A 23,940-nucleotide genomic window follows, 5' to 3' on the forward strand; every position below is an offset into this window, starting at 1 on the left:
TTTTTAAGTTTGGTTACAAATTATGATTTTGTATTCTCATTGTCATTTATGAATAATTTGGGTTCTTCCAGTTTGCATGACCTTACTATCACATGGCTGTTGTCTGATGGGTAGACAGATGAGTGTATCTAATGGTAGTTAGTTATTTTGTATATAATATGACGATGGACTTTCAGCCCCACATAACTGGCCTTTAGCTCACCTGTTCCAGAAGGAATCCTTTGATGTTGTTGTTTGGATGTTGTTCTTGTCGTTATGTAATGTAGGAGAAAGATCACATTGTTGTGGTAAAATCACAAATACAGTGGTTTAAGACTGACACTGTACCGCACTTGAAATGTTTCTGAGGAAGATTGGATAGCCTAATGATTACAGCGTTCACTCGTCATGCCAAAGACCCGGGTTCGATTCCCCACATGGGTATAATGTGTAAAGCCCATTTCCTCCACCATGCTATTGCTGGAATATTGCTAAAAGCGGTGTCAAACTAAACTCACTCACTCTAAGGAAGATGACAAACTGTTTGAATGTATTTAGGAACCTCCGCAGGGCGGTAGCCTAGTGGTTAACTGAACACAGGACCCGGTTCAATCCCACATGGGTACATTGTGTGAAGCCTATTTCTGGTGTCCCCCGCCGTGATGTTGCTGGAATATTGCTAAAAGCGGCGTTAAACCAAACTCAGTCAGTCAGTCAGTCAGGAACCTCCGCTCTGAACACAGGAGCCCTGTAAGGAGCTGTACCCTCTAAGGGCTTCCATGTTATCAAGGGCCCCACCAACCTTTGCTGGTCATGCAAGGCGACTGATTCGGTCAGAGGGTCACTCGATTGTTGGTGGCATACAGTGTGGGAGCTTCATATCAATCACTGGCTCGTTTGGTTCAGACTATCATGTATAGTCAACCCTCTGTCACAAAACAGTAATAGTGATCAGTGCAGTGTTAAACAAAAGAAGCAACATCTATCGCTGGTCTTCCTGGCCCTGACCTGTGAAGATCCAAATTAGACTTGGCCTTCAGCAACCCATGCTTGTCGTAAGAGACTAATAACGGGATAGGGCGATCAGGCTCGCTGACTTGGTTGACACATGTCATCATATCCCAACTGCATAGATTAATGTTATGCTGTTGATCACTGGTTTGTCTGGTCCAGGCTTGATTATTTACAGACTGCTGTACTATAGCTGGAATATTGCTGAGTGCGGCGTTAAACAACCCACCAACCAACCTACGACTATTTGGTCCTGACTCGATTATCTACAAGGTCATGTCATAAAGTAGGACTATTGCTGTATTCAACACATAAATGTAAGACCTCATGGTCAAAGGATTCCCGAACCTGAAGACCCCAGAAGAGACAAATTGTACTTGGATGTAGCAATCTTTGACTATTCTTAGTATCAGATGTTACTAGATTAAGGACTAGTGAGTGAGTGAGTTTAGTTTTACGCCACACTCAGCAATATTCCAGCTATATGGTGGCGGTCTGTAAATAATCGAGTCTGGACCAGACAATCAAGTGATTGGGAACCGATGACCCGTTAGTCGCCTCTTACGACAAGCATGGGTTACTGAAGGTATATTCTAACCCGGACCTTCACAGGTAGATTAAAGATTAGATGTCTTCTGTGGATTCTTTTAATGGATATATGTCTGTTCAAACATTGATATGATTAAGATTGTCCATATTTCACAACAGCAGGATGGATGCTCTGATTCTAATCATTGCAGCTGATTTGGGTCAGTGGTGTTTTGCAAAACATGTTGGTATGCCTTGACCAGCCGTTAGACTGAACGCCATTGTCAACATAGGTCCAGTGACAGTGTTCTGTCATATGTTGTATCCACTGTTGTCACTGAGAGCAGGATGCCACGTCAGCTGCTACAGATGTCAGGCATGTCAATATCGTGGCTGGAAAATAATCATTTTGCTCTTGGATTTCATTAAATGGTATACATTTCAGGTGTCTTGTAGACTTCGTCACACAAAAGCTGACACACTGATTAGACTAAGAAACTGTTCAAATGGTGTAAACACAACTCACTATAGGTCACTACTGGGTGCTAGAGATCACGAGTCTAGAAACATGGAAAGACCCACAGACAACTCTCAACTGTGGTCACATGCTAAATCATTGTCATCTTCACTAAGTTCTAAGAGTCAGACCCAATTAACTCACTCTCATTATAGAAAAGTGACAAAAGCAAGGTATGTGCAGCTATTTTACAACATCATCATGTACACATCATCCTCTCCTGCCATCAACCTCTTCTTCCGTCTGCCACTTCTTCTGTCTGCCTCTTCCTCCATCTGCCACTTGTTACGTCTGCTCCTTGTGGCTTCTGCCTCTTGTTTCATCTGCCACTTGCTCGATTTGCTTCTATCCAGGGAGTTGATAAAGGATCATTAGTCAAGAAGAATTTGATGTCTCCTCTTCTTTGTAAACTGATTTCAAGCCAATCATTAATGTATATTCATATTTATGTCGAATGTGTAAATCATTGATCAATTAATTCTGATGTTAAAATTACCACAACTCCATGAAATATTGAGGCAACCATTGCCTCCCAGGGAAATGTATATCTTGAGATTGCAAATATATTCCTCCTATTGTCAGCTGACATTCCACAACCAATGCTATCCACTTAGCAATCCACAACCATTGTGCTATCCATGAGATATACCACAATTATGTATTGTGCAACAATCTTTTCAATATTGCATTTTCCTCTTACAACTGGCACTGAAAAACTGTCATAACACCAAACTCACTCACTCAATGTCTTTGATGAATCTAGCATTACCCTCAGATGCATTTGCCAACCCTGACAGACGCAACTCCTGGTAATGTCAAGCAATCTTCAAGCTGCTTGAGGAGGCCTTGGAGAAAGATGTCTAGCTTATGTTTCCTTTTACATATATGTTATGATGCAAATCTGTGGTACTGTGTTGACCCCATGTCTGTGGGTTTCTCAATATTGTAAGTAAGTTGTAGTCGTATGACTCAACGATGTATTAAGCGTTACACCTGGCTGTGTTTCAAGCTTTAATTTTGTTGATGTACAAAAGATATATTTGAGACACGCTTAATTTGTAGTGGAAGGCAGTACAGGTGCTATGATTTATCTGATAAGGGTCCATTAAGGATTAAAAGTCCTTGTTGTCAATGTTGTAATTATTAAGTAGAAGATTTCAAGTTTTCACCATATATCAGCTGTGGCAATACGATATTTTATGATGTGCCTTAATAACTAGGATGCTGTTTAAAGCCTCGGACGAAAACAATATGTCTAAATGTGATAGTACTCGCTGACAACTCGGATCAAGTCAGTGTCATACATTGGGTCACATGCTGTTGACTATGGAAGAGTTGCACCTACAGAAGCTTTGAGGCATATAAGGGTTTTCATGAAAATTGTGAAAATATGAACTTTTAATAGAGAATGTGTTGAATGTTCGGCAAATTGTGTTGATAAGTGTTAGACATGACTATTTAGTCCCAGTAGCAGTTTTGAACAAAATATTTATCAGGATATTCTTCATGTTTCTTAGTATCTTTGAGAAATATGTACTAGTTATTCAAGATGAGGGGTTTCTTGCACAAGTCAATCCTAGTTCTATAAGTATCACTCCTGTACTTATATATGGGCATAAAATAGACAAAACCTGGTAAGAGTTTTGTGCATGAGGGTTAAGGATGGCATTTTACTTAGCTTTTTGTATAAACAGGAAGATTTTCTTTAAGCTGTGAATGAACATATGCTATGAATAATATTAAATGACATTATACCCAGGTTGTCAATGAGTTGGCGTCTTCCGCTGGCTTGACATGTGCCGTGGACCCCACGCTCTGCAACGCCCTCCGAACTCTCAAGTCAGGTGAGGACCATGCTATTTTAGTTGTTACAGTGCCTTAAGGCTTCAAGATGTTATATGGTGAGTTGCATCTCTTAGTGATGCCAGAATCTTGTGATCTTTGGTTTGGATCACAGAGTTGCCCTGATGAAGGGTTGTATCTGTCGGCATCACTTTGGGCTTTCGTCTAACCTCTCCTGTTGATATGACTGATATATTGTTACATTTATCGTGTTCATTCATCAATGATTGCCAAACTACAACCAATAGAATCAGATGGCTGGCTGGCTTGGTTGATGCATGTCATCTTTTCCAAGTCATGTAGATGTTGTCAGTCACAGATTGTCTGGTTCAATTATTTGGTATTTACAGACTGATGTCACATGGCTGAAATATTGCTCGATGTGGCATCAACACTCACTCAGCTTTCACTCACCTACCTTTCTCACTCACCCACCTACCATCTGTCGGCATCACCGCCTTTCTCAACTACCATTTGCCTACAATACACTCACCCACCCACCATTCATGCAATCACTCACCTACCATTCACTCACTCACTCACCTACATTCACTCTCACTCACCTTCCATTCACTCACTCACCTACCATTCACTCACTCACTCACCTTCCATTCACTCACTCACCTACCATTCACTCACTCACTCACCTACCATTCACTCACTCACTCACCTACCATTCACTCACTCACTCACTCACTCACTTCACATTCACTCACTCACTCACCTTCCATTCACTCACTCTCCTTCCATTCACTCACTACCACCTACCATTCATTCACTCACTCACCTACCACTCACTCTCACTCACTCACCCTACCATTCACTCACTCACTCACATCTTCCTTCACTTCACTCACTCACTTGCCTACCATTCACTCTCACCTCACTCTCACCTACTTTCATTCACTCACTCACTCACCTACCACTCACTCACTCACTCACCTACCATTCACTCACTCACTCACCTACCATTCACTCTCACTCACCATTCACTCCACTCACCTTCCACTCACCTCACCTCACCTACTTCACTCACTCTCACTCACTCACCATTCCTCACTCACTACACCTACCATCTCACCTCACCATTCACTCACTCACCTACCATTCACTCACTCACACTACCATTCACTACTTCACCTCACTCACTTCACTCACTATTCACTCACCATTCACTCACCATTCACTCACTCACCACCTACTCACTCACTCACTCACTCACCTCACCTACCATTCACTCACTCACCTCACTCACCACTCATCTCACTCACCACTCACCTACCATTCATTCACTTGTATCACAGAGTCACCTACCATGAAGGGTTGTATCTGTCGGCATCACTTTGGGCTTTCTGCCTCACTCTCCTGTTCATGACTGATATATTGTTACATTCATCTCACTCATCAATGATTGCCAAACTACAACCAATAGAATCAGATAGCTGTCTGGCTTGGTTGATGCATGTCATCTTTTCCAAGTCATGTAGATGTTGTCAGTCACAGATTGTCTGGTTCAATTATTTGGTATTTACAGACTGATGTCACATGGCTGAAATACTGCTGGATGTGGCATCAACACTCACTCAGCTTTCACTCACCCCCTAGCATTCACTCACTCACCTACCTACCATTAACCATCTCAACTCCATTTGCCTACACTCACACTCCACCTCATTCACTCACCTACTACTATTCACTCACTTCCCTACACCACCTTCCACTCACTCACCTACCATTCACTCACTCACTCACCTTCCATTCACTCACTCACCTCACCTACCTCACCTTCACTCACTCACCTACCATTCACTCACTCACCATCACCTCACCTTCCATTCATTCTCACTCACCTTCCATTCACTCACTCACTCACCTACCATTCACTCACCTACCATTCACTCACTCACTCACCATTCTCACTCACCTACCATTCACTCACTCACCTACTATTCACTCACCACCTTCACTCACCTACCACCATTCACCACTCACCTCCACTCACTCACTCACCTACCATTCACACTTCACCACAGAGTCCATTCACTCACTCACTCACCTTCCATTCACTCACCACCACTACCATTCACTTACATTTCACCATTGCCCACAACCAATAGAATCCCGATAGCTCACCTTGGTTGATGTTCATCTTTTCCTCACCTAGATGTTGTCACTCACCTCACCTCACCTTTACCATTCACTCACACTCACTGAAATACCATTCACTCACTCACTCACCTCACCATTCACTCACTCACTCACCTACCATTCACTCACTACACCTTCCATTCACTCACTCCCACTCACCTTCCATTCACTCACCTACATTCTCACCTCTACGCTCCATTCACACTCACCTACCATTCACTCACTCACCTTCCATTCACTCACTCACCTACCATTCACTCACTCACCTACCATTCACTCACTCACCACCATCTACCATTCCACTCACTCACTCACCTACCATTCACTCACCTCACCTACCATTCACTCACTCACTCACCTACCATTCACTCACTCACCTACCATTCACTCACTCACCTTCCATTCACTCACTCACTCACCTACCATTCACTCACTCACCTTCCATTCACTCACTCACCTACCATTCACTCACTCACCTTCCATTCACTCACTCCCACCTACCATTCACTCACTCACCTTCCATTCACTCACTCACTCACTTCACCTACCATTCACCTCACTCACCTCACCTACCATTCACTCACTCACTCACCTTCCATTCACCATCACTCACCTCATCACCTACCATTCACTCACTCACTCACCTTCCATTCACTCACTCACTCACCTTCCATTCACTCACTCACCTACCATTCACTCACCACTCACCTACCATTCACTCACTCACTCACCTTCCATTCACTCACTCACCTAACATTCACTCACTCACCTACCATTCACTCACTCACTCACCTACCATTCACTCACTCCACCTACCATTCACTCACTCACTCACCTTCCATTCACTCACTCACTCACCTACCATTCACTCTCACTCACCTTCCATTCACTCACTCCACCTTCCATTCACTCACTCACCTACCATTCACTCACTCACCTTCCATTCACTCACTCACCTTCCATTCACTCACTCACCTTCCATTCACTCACTCACCTACCATTCACTCACTCACTCACCCACCACTCACTCACTCCACCTCACCTCCCATTCACTCACTCACCTACCATTCACTCACTCACCTCACCTTCATTCCACATTCACTCACTCACTCACCTACCATTCACTCACTCACCTACCATTCACTCACTCACCACCTTCCATTCACTCACTCCACCTTCCATTCACTCACTCCTCACCTTCCATTCACTCACACTCACCTACCATTCACTCACTCACCTAACATTCACTCACTCACTCACCTAACATTCACCTCACCATTCACTCACTCACCTACCATTCACTCACTCACTCACTCACCTACCATTCACTCACCACTCACCTCCACTCACTCACTCACCTCCATTCACTCACTCACTCACCTGACCCTGCCTCCAGTGGTTACAGCTTCCCTCGGAGAGCAGAAGGTCGTATTTCGATCCCCTCACTGCGTCATACCAAAAGACGTTAAAATATGGTCCTTGTTGGTCCCTGCCTGGCTCGGCATTAATGGGTACAACAAGGACTGGTCAGACTGTCTGAGTTTATTCATGCTTCACTGCGACATGGTATCTCAGTGGGCTAGCACTATAAAACCAGCTTAAGTCTGGGCTAGTACAAGCAGCTGCACATACACATACACATGCATGCACATCGTCATATGAGCAAAATATTCTCAAGCACGACGTTAAACCCAATTTCACCTCACCTCACCTCACTCACTCACCCACCATTCAGCCCCTCATTCACTGTTTCAGAGCATGCCGAGGATGAGTACTCCCTGGCCTGTCTGCTGATGGTGTTTATCGCAGTGTCCATCCCCAAACTGGCCAAGGGGGACGCAGCCAAGTACAGGGCTCACTTGGAAGGTCAGTGAACTCCCACATCAAGTCTATCTGCAAGTCTAGTGTCTTCTGAGGCATGACAATATGCTGTACAGAGTTGCCTCCCTTCATTACCAGAGATACACATTGCAGTGGAAGTAGATCTGTCTTTATTTACCATGACATCATTGAATATGAGTCTAATATGTATTACAATGTAACAGTGTGTATATATATAGGATGTTTATCTCACTGTGACGTAGACTTCATTGGTCTGTAGATGGCTTCATGTTTAGATAGAAGCCCATTGTTGGACCATATCTAAGGCATGAAACACCATATGACCGGAGTGAGTGAGTGAGTTTGGTTTTACGCTGATTTTTAGCAATATTTCTGCAAAATCACGATGGGGACACCAGAAATGAGCTACACACATTGTACCCATGTGGGGAATCGATCGTGTGTCTTCCACATGATGAGCGAACCCTTTAACCTCTAGGCTACTCCACAACCTCTTTGGAGACCAGGGGCAGTGGGGTAGTCTAGTGGTTAAAGCGTTGGCTCGTCACGCCGACCCGGGTTCGAATCCCCACATGGGTACAATGTGGGGATCCCATTTCTGCTGTCTCCGCCGTGATGTTGCTGGAATATTGCTAAAAGCGGCGTAAAACCAAACTCACTCACTCACTCACTATGAAGACTGGACAATGAGGAGACTGATATGAGACCACACATAGTTTTTCAGTTGTGCCCAAATGCTACTAACTATTATTACTAACCGGTTATGAGTACCTGTTACATAGACAGTCCTCCTGCATTACTGAACTTATTGACCAATATATATCAGGTCATCGAAACAACAGCCACTGCTTGGCCAAGGCCATCAACTCACTGGCGGGGGCTCTGTTCACCATCTACGGACCTGGAGACGTTGAGGACCGGTTGAAGGAATTCCTGGCAGTAAGTGTCTGTGAACTAACATGTCATGTTTGTATTACTTCAGGCAATAGCTGTTTGCTTGTTGATTAACACCTGTTCTTACCTTTAAAAGATAAAAATATTTTTATTTTCCTGTCATATGGCATCTGATAGCGTGAGTTTTGAACAATGTCTGTTCGGTGAAGTTCTAAATTACATGTGGTGTATCCGATCATTACATGGCTGAAATAGTGTTCCAAGCAACATTAAAGGCAACTCTCTCAGTAACTCACTCAATATTTGTTTGATCTTTTTGACTGGCATTTTGATTGGCGAGGCCTCTGTAAGGGAAACCTCTCGGCCCATAAATATCAGAATCACAGAACACTTATCATCTACCACAAAATCAGACCGAAAATCAGCAATATCAGACCATATCATCAACTGTCCAAACTCCAGGACTTCACCAAAAGAAAACTTGCAGAAGAAGTTCAAATCCACAGACACAATCCCCCAATCAACAGAGATCAAGGATATCTCATCCCATCTGCTTACAATGAACTGATAAACCAACAGAGCAGATCATTCCTATATATATATATAAAGAAGTTCTCATCCATAAAGTATGTCCCTTTTTATTATCTTCTCACTTATATATCTGACCGCCTCCGTGGTGTAGTGGTTAGAGCGTCCGCCTGGTGAGCGGAAGGTCGCGGGTTCGATCCCCGACCGCGTCATACCAAAAGACGTTAAAATATGGTACTTGTTGGTCCCTGCCTGGCGCTCGGCATAAACGGGTACATCAAGGACTGGTCGGCTCGGAGTCAGTATAATGTGTCTGAGTGGGGTATTCATGCTTCACTGCGGCATGGTATCACAGTGGGCTAGCACTATAAAACCAGCTTCAGTCTGGGCTAGTACAAGCAGCCGCACTTACACATACACACGCATGCATGTCGTCATATGAGCGAAATATTCTCAAGCACGACGTTAAACCCAATTCCACCACCACCACCACCACCACCACTTATATATCTATGTCATGTTGCTGACTGTGTGACGTCTGCTTCAGCTGGCGTCCTCAAGTCTGCTGCGTCTGGGCCAGGAGCAGGACAAGGAGTCCATCAAACAGAGAGAGTCTGTCTACCTGCTGCTGGACCTGGTGGGTACCGACACGTGTTTGCCACTTCAGTGTCTCACAATACTGTGAATCTGTGACATCATCCCAGCATTCCAGCACTAAACTACCCTTGTCAACATGCTTCTTTACTCTGTGTCCCCATTCCAGTATAGAACAGATCCTTTCACGCTGTCCTTGCTCCCTCAGAGAGTAATCAGAATAGGTCTCCATCACCCCATGCCTGTCTTCTATGCTTTTCCTTGGTGTAATGATTTCAGGACAGAAAAGGTCCTAGTACTTTACTTTCGTAAAATCGGGCTAAACTTAGAAAAAATACGGAAATGCATGAAATGCACATGCCGCCCACAAACACAAGGGGTCATCTCAGATATATTTTATGCTTTTCATGTGTATTGAATATGTCTCTATTGATTATCTAATCGTAGCTAATGACTCTATCACCAAGCCCGACCCTTAACTACTGTCAGCAACACCCGCCTCGGTGTTGCTTTTGAGATGACCCTCCTACCTGTTTCTTTTTATAGTGATAGTGAGACTCAATGGTATCTATCTCCTTAATAGTTTCAGTATTAAAGTTGTTATTTTTACGCCTGCTATAGTTTATAATAAAACTAAGTCTAATTTCATAATAGATATTCAAAAGTGTCATTTGTTATACAATATCATCGCACACTAATTTGCATAAAGCCATGGTCTGCTCCAAATAAGTCGCTTCAGTCTTTGAAAAAACCTCATTGCTCATTTCTAATGCTTAATCTCTCCTCAGTAAAATCCTTCTTTAACATTTCCTATCTCCCTCCCACTGAGACTAGTTAGGCCGAACTTAAACAGATATTTCACACTACATATAACTACCTGTTGTAAAATCAAATGTTTTTTCTATTTCCGACAGTACTATAGTACTCTACGTTGGAATTTAGAGGAAATTAGAATAGTATATTTTTCACCTCTTCACAGTTTGTAAATATGGCATGCTTTTCAATTTATAGTGAGCTTGCTTCATGAACATGTTTTGTTTCAGATTGTGCAAGAATCACCATTCCTGACAATGGATCTGCTGGAGTCATGCTTCCCCTATGCCCTGTTGAGAAATGCCTATCACTCTGTATACAAGACATCTGCAGGCGATAACTGATTTATTCCACCTACCACTGAGAGTACAAGATGCCTGCAGGCGATAACTGATTTATTCCACCTACCACTCAGAGTACAAGACATCTGCAGGCGATAACTGATATATTCCACCTACCACTGAGAGTACAAGATGCCTGCAGGCGATAACTGATATATTCCACCTACCACTCAGAGTACAAGACATCTGCAGGAGATAACTGATTTATTCCACCTACCACTCAGAGTACAAGACGTCTGCAGGCGATAACTGATTTATTCCACCTACCACTCCGAGTACAAGACATCTGCAGGCGATAACTGATTTATTCCACTTACCACTCAGAGTACAAGACGTCTGCAGGCGATAACTGATTTATTCCACTTACCACTCAGAGTACAAGACGTCTGCAGGCGATAACTGATTTATTCCACCTAATGTGGGGTATACAAGATGTCAACAAGTGACAATCAATTTAAGATTGTGCGGAATGAGGAACACTTGAAACGAGGACCGATCTATGTGACTGAGAAACATTCAGTGGTTCAGGATAACAGAAGCATTTCCCATTGATAGGCCTTCTCCCTTGCTCAGTAACCAAGCAAAATCTAAAAGCTGTAGAAAGTGTAAATTTGGGTTTAGATTCACATTTGTGTGATTCCATATTCAGATTCTATCGCAACTGATGATGCGGTGTTGGTTGCATCCACCTGAATGTACATATGAGATGCTGGTGGTGTTGAGGATGTTGCTACCGTGGTCCATCCAGACAGGTGGGATGACCTTGTCCTTGTGGAGAGTCTGTTGCTGGGGATATATGAACGCTGCAATCCAAGCTGTCAAAGAATTTAAGTAGGGAGATCACTGTCTTTGTGAATCAGCATTACCTAGTAAAAAGTCTTGTTTACTGTGCAGAATGTCTGGAACAAAGGTACCAGGTCATTAAACTACTAGGACACAGGTGGTTAAATGTCTAGGACACAGGTGATTAACTGTCTAGGACACAGATGGTTAAATATCTAGGACACAGGTAGTTAAATGTCAAGGACACAGGTCTAGGACACAGGTAGTTAAATGTCTAGGACACAGGTGGTTAAATGTCTAGGACACAGGTGGTTAAATGTCTAGGACACAGATGGTTAAATATCTAGGACACAGGTAGTTAACTGTCTAGGACACAGATGGTTAAATATCTAGGACACGGGTAGTTAATGTCTAGGACACAGGTAGTTAAATGAATGGAGCACAGTTGGTATTCATATTAATCCAATATCAGGGAGTGATTTTACTGTGAGGTGTTAAATGATTTACAAATACTAGTACATAGTATGAAGTATGAAGTATAGCTTTGTTCCAATGAGACTTAACAGATGGACCCTAGTCAGATGACTTGTGCTATGATATGATCTGGACAATTGGGATATGCAGAAGTAAAATGAATAATGTTTCTTCATAATTGAGGAAAATATTGTGAATGTATTTGTATTATTTCATGATCTGATTGTATATTGTACTAGTACTTTAGGCAGAATCGACTTGCCTTGCATGTGAACCATTTTCATATTTTTATACTTACCTTATTTCCTTATGAGTCAGAGTTACCTCCCTTTGTTCTCTGGATCCATTTGTCGTGGGTTCTATTCCCGTTTCAGCCTGATGGAGATACTTGGTCCATCAGCATCATAATAGTGCATGTGGTATTGAGTAAAAGTGAAAACTTTCTACGAAGTTCATCACTTTGGGTCACGCACCCATATATTCAGCTGGGCCATGATGACTTGGGCCTTGAACGCACATTCGGTTGATATCCTGTAATAATACTAGTCCTTGACCTTGACCTCACACATTCATTGCCTCCAGTACCATCTGGAGAAGTACTTATACAACAGGTCAGTATGAGATATGTCAATAAAAAACATATTCACCAAGGGCATTTGTTCGGTCCCAGCTCAGCAATGAGGAGCTATTTTGTTACTATCAACAATTTGTATTGTATACTTTATTACCTTATGCACAAACATCCGTGAAACTGACACATTGACACCATACTGAAGCGAAGCATTGCATTTTGAAGTCCTTTGTCCCATTTATTATGCTTATGCTTGCATTTACTTTTTATGATAATATTTGTGTATAAGTCCATGGTTCTATTTCTGTAGGAAACCAATTTTTACAGTGTTTTTTTCAAATGAAACAAATTTGAGAACATCTGCTGAAGAAACGTGGAATTTCTACCCGTGGATTCTTTCATGGGCCCAATGTTCTCATCACATCCTCTACATGTTTGTCTTGCCAGCCTTTCTCCTCCCTGCTGCGGAGACAGAGCAGCATGATCCAACTCCTAGTGTTATGTTTATAGATGATATTATTTATCATATAGATCTCTTTATCGTAATCGTTTGAGCTAACATGTCCGAGGTTAGTTCCTAACTCCATATGGGGACAGTAAAAATATTATTAATATATTGATAACTTATTCATTCTGCTGATCATGTTAAGTATTGTTGACCTTGTGTTTTGAAGGGATTCACTTCATGACACCAACAGCTTTTAAATTTATTTTTCATTTCCGGAGTTAACAGACTTTGTGGAAGGAAAAACATTATTTTTTTCGGCAAATTTATAAAAATGTTTTGCCACCAATTTTATAAAAATGTTGCACCAAGATCTGAATCTGGATTTGTTTTAAATAGAGTACTAAGACTGTCATTTAAAAGTTGAATATGTAACTATGTTGTGTGGATGTTCTATATCTGTAGGGGCGGTGGGGTAGCCTAGTGGTTAAAGCGTTGGCTCGTCACACTGAGGACCCGGGTTCGAATCCCCACATGGGTAGAATGTGTGAAGCCCATTTCTGGTGTCCCTCGCCATGATGTTGCTGGAATATTGCTAAAAGCGGCGTAAAACCAAAACTCAGTAAGTCTATTTCTGTAAGTGAACAGTGGTTGAGCATTAGGAACATCTCCATATTACTACAGTAATATATGAAGTGGATTATCAGCACTTGGATGTCATTGGTGAAGATGAGGCAAAGGAGAAATCCACACCTTCTTGTGTTATATGCTGAAACCGGTTCCTTCTTCCTTGCCTGTGTAGGTGATACTCTGACTGTAGATTGACTCTTAGTGTAAATAGCAAACCAACAATTACTGTCAGCCCAGTTGATCGTGCATGTGCTTATCATAAAAGTGTTTTCTCTTTCCAAAGGTGTTGTGCATGCTAATGTCACCTGGACTTGGTCAGCTCGAGGATTTTCTAGCAGATTTATTGTATGTACCGACTTGTACATATGTCATGAACTTTTGTAATAAACTGTGAAATTAATTGAACACTTTCATGATGGAATGTATTCTGAGTTTGCAGTTTCACATGGCCCAACGCTGAGGGCTGTGTTGTCTCCCTTGGATGTCCAGGGTGGTCAAGGTCATGACCATACTTCACAGCCATTTTGACCACCTGATCCCCATTTCTGAACAATCATGAGTTACCCCCAGGTCATCTACTCACATAAATCAGGGCAGTGAGGTAGCATAATGGTTAAAGCATTCACTCGGCAAATCAAATACATGGGTTCAAAACCCACATGGGTAGAATATGCAGAACTCATTTTGTGGCTCTTGCTGATGCTTCAGTGACCCATGCTTGTCGTAAGAGACGACTTACGGGATCAGGGTGGTCAGGCTCGCTGACTTGGTTGACACATGTCATCGGTTCCCAATTGCGCAGATCGATGCTCATGCTGTTGATCACTGGATTGTCTGGTCCAGACTCGATTATTTCCAGACCGCCACCATTGACTACACAAGCATCCATCAACACAGTATGGATATGTGACATGCATGTGCCTTGAGTCTGACCAACCGATCTATCAGTCTCCTTTAATGACAAGCATGGGTTACTAAACACCAAAATATGAAGGTGGTGTAAACCATTTGCACATACAAACAAACACAGTGGAGTTATATAAGGATATATTTTATTTACAATATCAGTCTATTATCCCTGACAATGGACAATTACATGGGACTTGTACAGATCTGACAAAACGATTGTGAAGGCACGGAATGTGAAAAGATCATTGCTACAGTGGTCTACAGTGATTATTGCGAGGATGATACAACTGATCAAATGATGGCCCCTTGACGGAAAGAGAAAGCCAGGGATTTTAGACTTTGGTGAACACAGGCAAGGGAATGTTGCCAACAGAGGATACAAATCTGGAATCCAAACCACAATCGGTGGATCCTGATGCTTTTGCTCGGTGGGCTGTCCATATCGCTACATTTGAAGAACATTTCACAAGACGAGCCCATACTGGACATAAAATATTATATTTTCTGTCAGATTCCTTGGATGAAATTTCAAGTCTTAAGTCGATAAGTAACTAAAAAGGCTGCAAGTTACCATGATTACTGAATGAAAATAACTGAAGGAATCATCTCCTCACACTTACAAGTATTGCTTGCTGAATTCAAGCTTAAAAAAAAGGAAACTGTATGACACTGCATGATACTCTTGGACAAATGTTGTGTATGATAACAGTTAAACTGAGGAATATATACACAAAATACAAAGCACTGTGTAAAACTAGCTTACAAAACAATTCATGACTATAAATGTCAACATGGTCAAGAAAGGATGTTAATGAAATACACAAAATAAAATACAAAAACTTGTTTATGTACATTAAAGTGATTAATATGTTTGTTAGTGGTAACATACATCATAAATATACATGCAGTTCTGTATCAAACAAAACAAGGTGTTAGGAAAATGTCATGACTAACTGGAGTATCACAAGGTCATTTAGTGATTGCTCCATTCTCAAAGCAGTGGTGTTAACTCTTGGCAAGATCGATTGTGATAATGGTCATTGATGTTAACTTTGTGTCCAGTATGAAATCAACATATATCTTTCACATTAACAATATATAATCATTAATTCTGTGTTAGGACAGGAGTGTTTTTCGTAAAAAGTAAAATAATGCTCTGTTTGAATGACACACATATTTCAAGAGATCTTTCTTGAGATATTATCATCAAATATTTCTTAATTATTTGTTTCCAGCATCATGGTATTGTGACAAAAGAAAATTAACCATCCTTAGAATTTTCAGGGATCGTATTAAAGAATAAATAAGCTTACAGGCACAAAAATCAATTGATATCAATTCTTATCTTGATTTCAATTAAAATCTGTTGTGTAGTAACCATGGTAACACTCAATGAGTTACTGACAATTAAAAAACAAGAGGATGTACACAACTGCTTTACCTTACATCACACAAGTTAAAATCAGGACAAACTAAAATTCTTCATTATGTGAAAAAATGGGTCAAACCTTACAGCGTCACTAAATTAGTGAATCTATTATTCTGGGTTGAGCCAATATCTACAACCAGTGATTATATAAACAGGAAATGTACATCTAGTACATAAATGTGTACAGTTGAAGCAGAAAAGATACATAATCGTGTCCCTCTCAATGCACAATACCATTCAATGTACCTATTTCTTGACAAGATGAATGTTCATATTAGAGCGCCATTGTTAAAAGGACTGTACACTATTTCATTATTTTACCCCTCATATTTCTACAGGGACCATTGAAACTTTTATTTGTGGATCATCTGGACCGTCAGTGTTGTAAAACCTTGTACAAAATATTGATTTCTCCTCAATGATGTCTACGTCAATATATACACGCTATACACATTTCATTTAGCACTCACAGAGTGTGACTTCCCCTGATGCCTATAGGACTGAGAGCGAAGCCGATGGTGATGTAGATGAGGACGGAGGCTACAATCGTGATCATCCCCATCATAAACGCATACTGGGACCACTTGTTGGAGTACTTGAGGTCACCTTGTCCATAAGCTCTGACCGACATGTCTGAAAACAAAAACGTTTGATGAGTGAGTGTGGTTTTATGCTGCCTTTAGCAATATTCCAGCAATTATATTATCATGGCAAGGGACAACAGAAATGGGCTTCAATCAATGAGCGTACTACATTTTGTTATTTAATTTTCATAAATAACACTTTTAGAGACCTTTTTGTGTGACATGCAGAATTTCCCTATCTGTGGTCTGCCTCAGACAGTCACGCTAATGAGTGACCCCCTTTTAGGTAGTCACTTTTACGCGTAACAGAAGATCATCGCATGTACAAGATACATCATCTACTGATAGATATAAATTTGAACATCAATGAAACCTTTTTTACAATTGTAATTCCAAATCTGTTTCACAAGCAGGTTTGTCAAGACATTCACAGACAAGTAACTGATCATCATGATTAACTCATATTGAAAATACTTAATAAGTTGTTCAAAATGGACATATTGTACATCAAACATAGCATTGTTCCTTTCAAAATTGAGGGCATATTTTAAAACAAGAAAACACAGGCCTTGTTTCCAAGCAGCTTTTAAATTATGGAAATATAGAAACTGGTAGATATAAACACACCAAAAAACGTAAGATTGTGTGAAATGTGTTCCTGTAACTATGTAAAAAATAAGTACCACTTCTTATTGATATGTACTGCTTTGGGACCGTTCATAATTTATGGCTAGGGGTGATGATGACTTTTATGGAGAAGCATGTACAGTGTGACTGACCCCCCTATAATTTATGTATAAAGTAAGTGACCCCCCTGCATGTCATGTACAAAATCAATGACCCTCCCCATATTTTGTAAGCCTAATTTTTAAATATTTTTATGTACAAAATTGATGACCCTCCTAGTACACATGTACAAAATTGATGACCCTGCCCCCCTACCTCGCCAGAACAAAATGGGTGACCCCCCTTAAAATCATCATCACCCCCTAGCCATAAATTATGAACGGCCCTTTATGATGATATACATATCCCTGGTGATGTTTTCACTCTTCCAACCTTGTGGAAATTTAACCGGTGTGTAATGGTACTCCTCTGGCCTTAAGAAATCTTGCCATGTTCATTTTCTATTAACAATCGTGGTCACTGCAGTTTCAACGCTGCTGATGTATAACGTTGTATCATTCACATTCACATGAATAAAGAATTGAATTGGAATACTTACATGCAAAGAAGATGGCGAAGGGTCCAATAAGTGGGTTCAGGATGGTCACAACAATGGCCAAGGGCATGTAGGAGTGGGGCTTGGGTCCGATGTAATGACCCTGATAGATCGCTGGGTGGGACAAGACTGGGTCACGTGTCACAAGCACCTGCTTCGATGTCGTGCGGTAGATCTCAGCATTGTCTCCGGGGGTCGGGGTCGTCATGCTGAAATATGTTGCTGAATTAGAACACTGGGTTGTGGATGACTGAAATGCTAAATGTCCTGATAATTGCAATTATCTCAAAGTCATGAGAGGCGGAATTCCAAAGTGATGAAGGCTGAAACACTTTCCCTCATCTGAAACCCCCACAAACTGGTATCACCGAGTGAGTGAGTGCGGTTTTATGCCACTTTTAAGCAATATTCCAGCAATATCACAGCAGTGGTCACTAAGACTCTAGTGAGAGACCTAAACTTGAAATGGAAGAATTTAAATAGGGGGTTAGGTATTTGCAGTGCTAACAAAAACAATTGTCACAAATGAGCTATTAGTAAACATATTGGGGATTAACATGTATTTGAAAGTTTGTTATTATAAGGTTTTAACCTATTTGGAAGCTAAACATGTGACTCCCTTGAAACTAATTAGTTGGCAAGTGACATCTATTGTTTGTTGATTAGCTCTTGGCAATTAGGCTGCTGTCTAGACTTAAACAATAGAGCAGACTTAAATTGGTGTCAACAATGTTGTTTTAGCAATGTTTAGGGTTATGTTTTTATAGTTGAACTATGGGGACTAAAGTTTGTTAGCACTGACATTTAAGTCATACCTTGCACGACACCTTAAATGAAATATTGTAATTAGATTGAACATTATACCAATACCGATAATATATTGAATGCTAGATTTATGTGACAAAGTATTTAAAGTTTTGTATTTAGGCAATCTGGAAGAATAGTTCATTTTGATAGTTAATATATTAACAAATATTGTCAAACATTTATATCTAACTTACTCAAAACCTATGTTTATATTTAAAGTCCATGATAGTATCATCACTCATTTGGTTTAAACGTATTTATTCATAAAATGAATGGATTGGCAAACAAGCTACAAGCTTATATTAATGCCGTTCCAATACAATTTACAAAGATAAATAAACCAAAATTATCATACCGGATGCTAGTAATCACATGACAAACCACAAGGTTAATCTACAGTCAGGTGATAATTAATATTTCAACAGCAATTTCATTATTACAACTGATATAATTCTTGAAGCTTACAGTTCTTCAACCATATTTGGGTACCAAATCTACAAGAAGCAGTGATGAAGAGGCAAACAGATTTTAAGATAGCTAGGTTATCGAGATCAAATATTTCACTATTTCCATATAGAATTGTGTTTAAGCTGTACCCATTTTTGTAATCTACCGCATCGATTCATTTCCTAACACAGCATTGCTTGAACAGACAAGCAGATAGTGTTGTGTCACTCATTTTTTAATTAAGGTTGCACAATTTACGAAAAAGCAAAAAAACGGACGCTTAACAACACAATCTTTATTTCCGTGTTTCTCCACCCCACCCTTTTCATTTGATTCAGACATGTTTCAACTAACACTTCCTCAATGTCTGTGAAATATTATTCTGTTAACATGTAGGCCTCTCCCTGCTGGAGGACAGGGCTGCTGATGGATGTGATTAGTTCAGGGCCGAAGCCAGGAAACAAACAACTATTACTCTCACCCAAACCACTCTTGTCCCACCAAAGGTACTACTTGATATTCTAAACAATGTACCAATTTATAAAATTACAGTTACAAAAAATATTCTTTTATCACAAGGATTTATCTGAGACCATATGAAAAACAACTGGAGTTCACCCTTGTCGTGCTGGTAATTACTATGAAAGAGGTGAGGTGAGGTGAAATTGGATTTAACGTCGTGCTTGAGAATATTTCGCTCATATGACGATGTGCATGCGTGTGTGTGTGTATGTGCGGCTGCTTGTACTAGCCCAGACTGAAGCTGGTTTTATAGTGCTAGCCCACTGAGATACCATGCCGCAGTGAAGCATGGATACCCCACTCAGACACATTATACTGACTCCGAGCCGACCAGTCCTTGTACCCATTAATGCCGAGCGCCAGGCAGGGACCAATAAGTACCATATTTTAACGTCTTTTGGTATGACGCGGTCGGGGATCGAACCCGCGACCTTCCGCTCTCCGAGCTGACGCTCTAACCACTACACCACGGACAATGAAAGAGAGGCCATTCTTAGACTTGGGTTGCGAAGGTCTTGACATCAGAACTGACAAATCTGACTAAACATATATCTACCCTGTTAACGTAAAAACCCACAAACACTACTGTGATGACTATAACACAGACAAATTCAGCCCTTTACATTGTAATTAGGGGCATCAAAAGGGTGAAATATGTATTTTGTCCAGTCTATCGCCTTTTGAACATGATCTGTTTAAACTTCAACCTGTAAGGTACGGACAGTAAGTAGCATTATTAATAAGATCAGATATTATTAATTAAATATTTCCTCGGGTCGATCAGTAATCATCAACAGAAACGTGTAAACGATGTAGTTTTCCAATAGGAAGTGTCGCATTCCTAATACAACCATGGCCGAATACCGATGATCAAAACACACAAAATAGGTCATCAGTGCCAGGTGTGATTTAGAGTAATTACAGGTAGATCGTCTCAAATATTATTCCTCACTTACCTTGCTTAAAGGTTGTCCTAAGTATGTAAATGTTGTGTTCGTCGTTACAGTAAAAAGAAGTTCAGCATCAGATGAGAAATCCCTTCCCCAAAACTTCAAACATTCAGGTAATTCAACAACTGCGCATGCGCAAAGGTGTGTACAGGTGAGTCACGGATGTCGCTGAACTCGCGACAGTGCGGCACGTATCTGTAAATGGATTAGTGGATAGGCAAATGTCTCAAAAGTCAATATTGACAAACATTATTCGTGACAACTTCTTTTATTTCGTGAGTACGGTGTTCAATACAGATATTTATACGATTGTCAAACAGGGATGACTGCATGTTATCCATAAAGTTTGCCTATATTGTAGTTCCCAACTTCTAAAATTCCACTGAAACAAGTATCAAAAGTCGATGTAAGGAGAAACTTACGTCAATACGATCCGGGTTCAGGTGGTGTCTTGTTAGCTTTTCGTAAAATTTCATATTGGTTTCAAAATTACAAATATCACACAGGAATCAGTGGCTTACTGCCTGAACTCAATCTAAGTAATAACAATAATTATGTTGCTTTAAAAAATAATACGAACCGTCATTTATCATACATAGGACACAATGGTTACAATTCAATGCTTACAAATTGTTTAATATATTTTAGTTTAGTTTAGTTTAAAATTTAAAAAATGAACATTTACTATGATGCCCAAACAATCTTAAACCTTTTTAGAATTTAAATCCCAGGTTATGATACAGACATTTTTATGTACATATTTTGTCATTAACGTAATAACTATGCGGATTTATTCATAACCCAGATAATATCAAGCGCATTAACCATTTCACTCATATAACAAAATATGGTACCCACTAAAACCTCTCACAGGGTCATCCTGTGTCACCAGGTAGCCCGGAGGGGGGTGAGGTAGATACTGTGATAGGTAGGTTTCAGCGCACCTTTGAAGTCGACATTATGCAAGAAGGTGTGTACATGTCTTGGGGCTATCCCACGTGGGTCTAATCGCAGACCTTCCAAACAAACAATTACGTACGTAGCAGTGTTTGCCTTTAAGCTAAATGTTTTGTAGGGCGTGTCCTGAAATTCTACGATTCTTTAAGACCACGCGTATTCGCCATCAGTACCGTGCCTGCAGCTCTTCAAGTGTCATGAGGGGCGGTGGGGTAGCCTAGTGGTTAAAGCGTTGGCTCGTCACGCCGAAGACCCGGGTTCGAATCCCCATATGGGTACAATGTGTGAAGCCCATTTCTGGTGTTCCCCCGCCGTGATGTAGCTGGAATATTGCTAAAAGCGGCGTAAAACCAAACTCAGTCAGTCAGTCAAGTGTCAAGTGTCATTGATCAGCATTAGCATCTACTTATTTATCTATCCTTTAATATCCGTCCACCAACTAATATATACAGAGGAGCAAAAGATACTATACCTCTCAGCTGATTTTATCATGTTTGATCAGTTGAAAATATATGAATTATTAGTTAGCTTTGGTTGGTTTGTGGCTGTCAGCAATATTTCAGTTATATGGAGGCGGTCTGTAAATAATCGAGTGTGGACAATCCAGTGATAACATCCTGGGCATCGATCTACGCAATTGGGATACCAAGTCAGCGAACCTGACCACCCGATCCCGTTAGTGACCAATTTCGACAAGCATGGGTTGCTGAAGAACAATTCTAATCCGGATCTTTACGGGTCTCTATGTTTGCGATATTTCATATGATAAAAAACAACCAACACCAAACAATATATATACAACTGTACTGGCGTTTAGCCTACACCTAAAAAACACGGCTACATGTATTTATTTTGTAAGTTAAATTTGCTTTAAAACTTAAACAGAAACACTTCGTTCCCCAACCACACTGCATGATCCGATCGATAAATTGAAATGGAAACATGTTATATTTGGGATTACACATTCTTAGCAAAGTACAGATTCTAGTACTTTTTTATTTATTTGTGGCATTGTGTAATCAGAATTGAAATGGGGTATAAAGTCGCTTTCAAGAGTATTGCACGTGTAAATGCACGTGTGTCTCCTTGTTTAAGTCCCGACTACCGATGATTTTATTGTGCTAGTCCACGGATATACAAGCCACAGTACATGCACATCCAAGTCAAACTCGCAGTTTTCCGATCCTTGTGCCATCCCGTTTATGCTGTCCGTCGGGCAAAGTAACAACAAGCACCACATTTTAACGTATGTTGGTGTGGCAGAGATAGACACCCTGACTTCCAGTTCCCTGGGCAGACGCTCTATCCACTAGACAACAGGTGGTTGTTATCGTCACATGAATATGTCAGTGAGAGTGAGTGAGTGAGTTTAGTTTTACGCCGCCTTTGCAGTAGTCCAGCAATATCACAGCGGGGAACACCAGCAATGGTCTTCACACATTGTACCCATGTGGGGAATCGAACCCGGGTCTTCATCACGGCGAGCGAACGATTTAACCACTAGGCTACCCCACCGAACCTATGTCAGTGAGAACAAGGAAGGAAATGGTACACATGCAGTTCCCCCTCTGGCCTACATATAATCTTGTCTTGTTTGTTGTCTGACGCCGCAACTACATCCCAACTACACGACAGCATAAATAGTCGAATGAACACCAGACATTCCAGTGATTGATAGGGCTGCGCAATATAACCGGTTTACCGGTTTTTACCGGTTCAGATATGAAAACGATACGTATTGCGATACGCTGATCGAAAACCGGTATATTGACAAGCATTCGGAAAACTTCGTAACACTCATACTTCGGATATTTCTGTTTTTTTTAAATTGTTGGTTTCCTTTGTGCCAAATATTACTCACATTTTTATTTTGTCATGATTGAAAGTTTTTATTAAAGCTTAATCAAGCATAGTGATTTTGTTGTGTTTTTGCTTTATAAATCAAGCATTAACTCGATTATAAGTACATTTTTGTTTAAAAAAACTTCTTGCAATATATTGCAAAACATATCGCAATATATGCTTTTGCATCGCAATATATCGCAATATGAAAATTCTCTGCAATACCCACCCCTAGTGATTGATAGCACGAGCGTCAATCTACGATTTGGGACATGACGACATGCATCAACCAAGTCAACGAATCTGACAACCTAATCCCGCAAGTCATATC

The 23,940-nt window shown here is 40.8% G+C and overlaps 2 protein-coding genes across 2 annotated transcripts in view; one reads left to right on the forward strand and one right to left on the reverse strand.

Moving 5' to 3' along the window:
- The window catches only part of LOC124261608 (membrane-associated protein Hem-like), a 42,929-nt gene extending 31,600 nt beyond the window's left edge, over positions 1-11,329 (forward strand). Inside the window, exons 13-19 of the mRNA XM_046695947.1 lie at positions 2,191-2,208; positions 3,795-3,879; positions 7,781-7,891; positions 8,694-8,806; positions 9,837-9,926; positions 10,927-11,029; positions 11,080-11,329. Coding sequence (XP_046551903.1) covers positions 2,191-2,208; positions 3,795-3,879; positions 7,781-7,891; positions 8,694-8,806; positions 9,837-9,926; positions 10,927-11,029; positions 11,080-11,090 — 531 coding nt within the window. The 3' untranslated portion in view covers positions 11,091-11,329. The remainder of the gene's footprint in view (positions 1-2,190; positions 2,209-3,794; positions 3,880-7,780; positions 7,892-8,693; positions 8,807-9,836; positions 9,927-10,926; positions 11,030-11,079) is intronic.
- Positions 11,330-14,975: 3,646 nt separating this feature from the next.
- Positions 14,976-20,973, reverse strand: LOC124261604. The gene is made up of 3 exons (XM_046695944.1): positions 20,817-20,973; positions 18,088-18,293; positions 14,976-16,911 (listed from the first exon to the last, which is right to left on the reverse strand). Exons 2-3 carry the CDS (start codon positions 18,290-18,292, stop codon positions 16,745-16,747), a joined length of 372 nt encoding a protein of 123 aa, XP_046551900.1. The 5' UTR covers position 18,293; positions 20,817-20,973; the 3' UTR covers positions 14,976-16,744.
- Between the last annotated feature and the right edge of the window lie 2,967 nt (positions 20,974-23,940).

The sequence above is a fragment of the Haliotis rubra genome, unplaced genomic scaffold (assembly GCF_003918875.1).
Source record: "Haliotis rubra isolate DU_JTF1 unplaced genomic scaffold, ASM391887v1 Scf800, whole genome shotgun sequence".
NCBI classification, from domain to species: Eukaryota; Metazoa; Mollusca; class Gastropoda; order Lepetellida; family Haliotidae; genus Haliotis; species Haliotis rubra.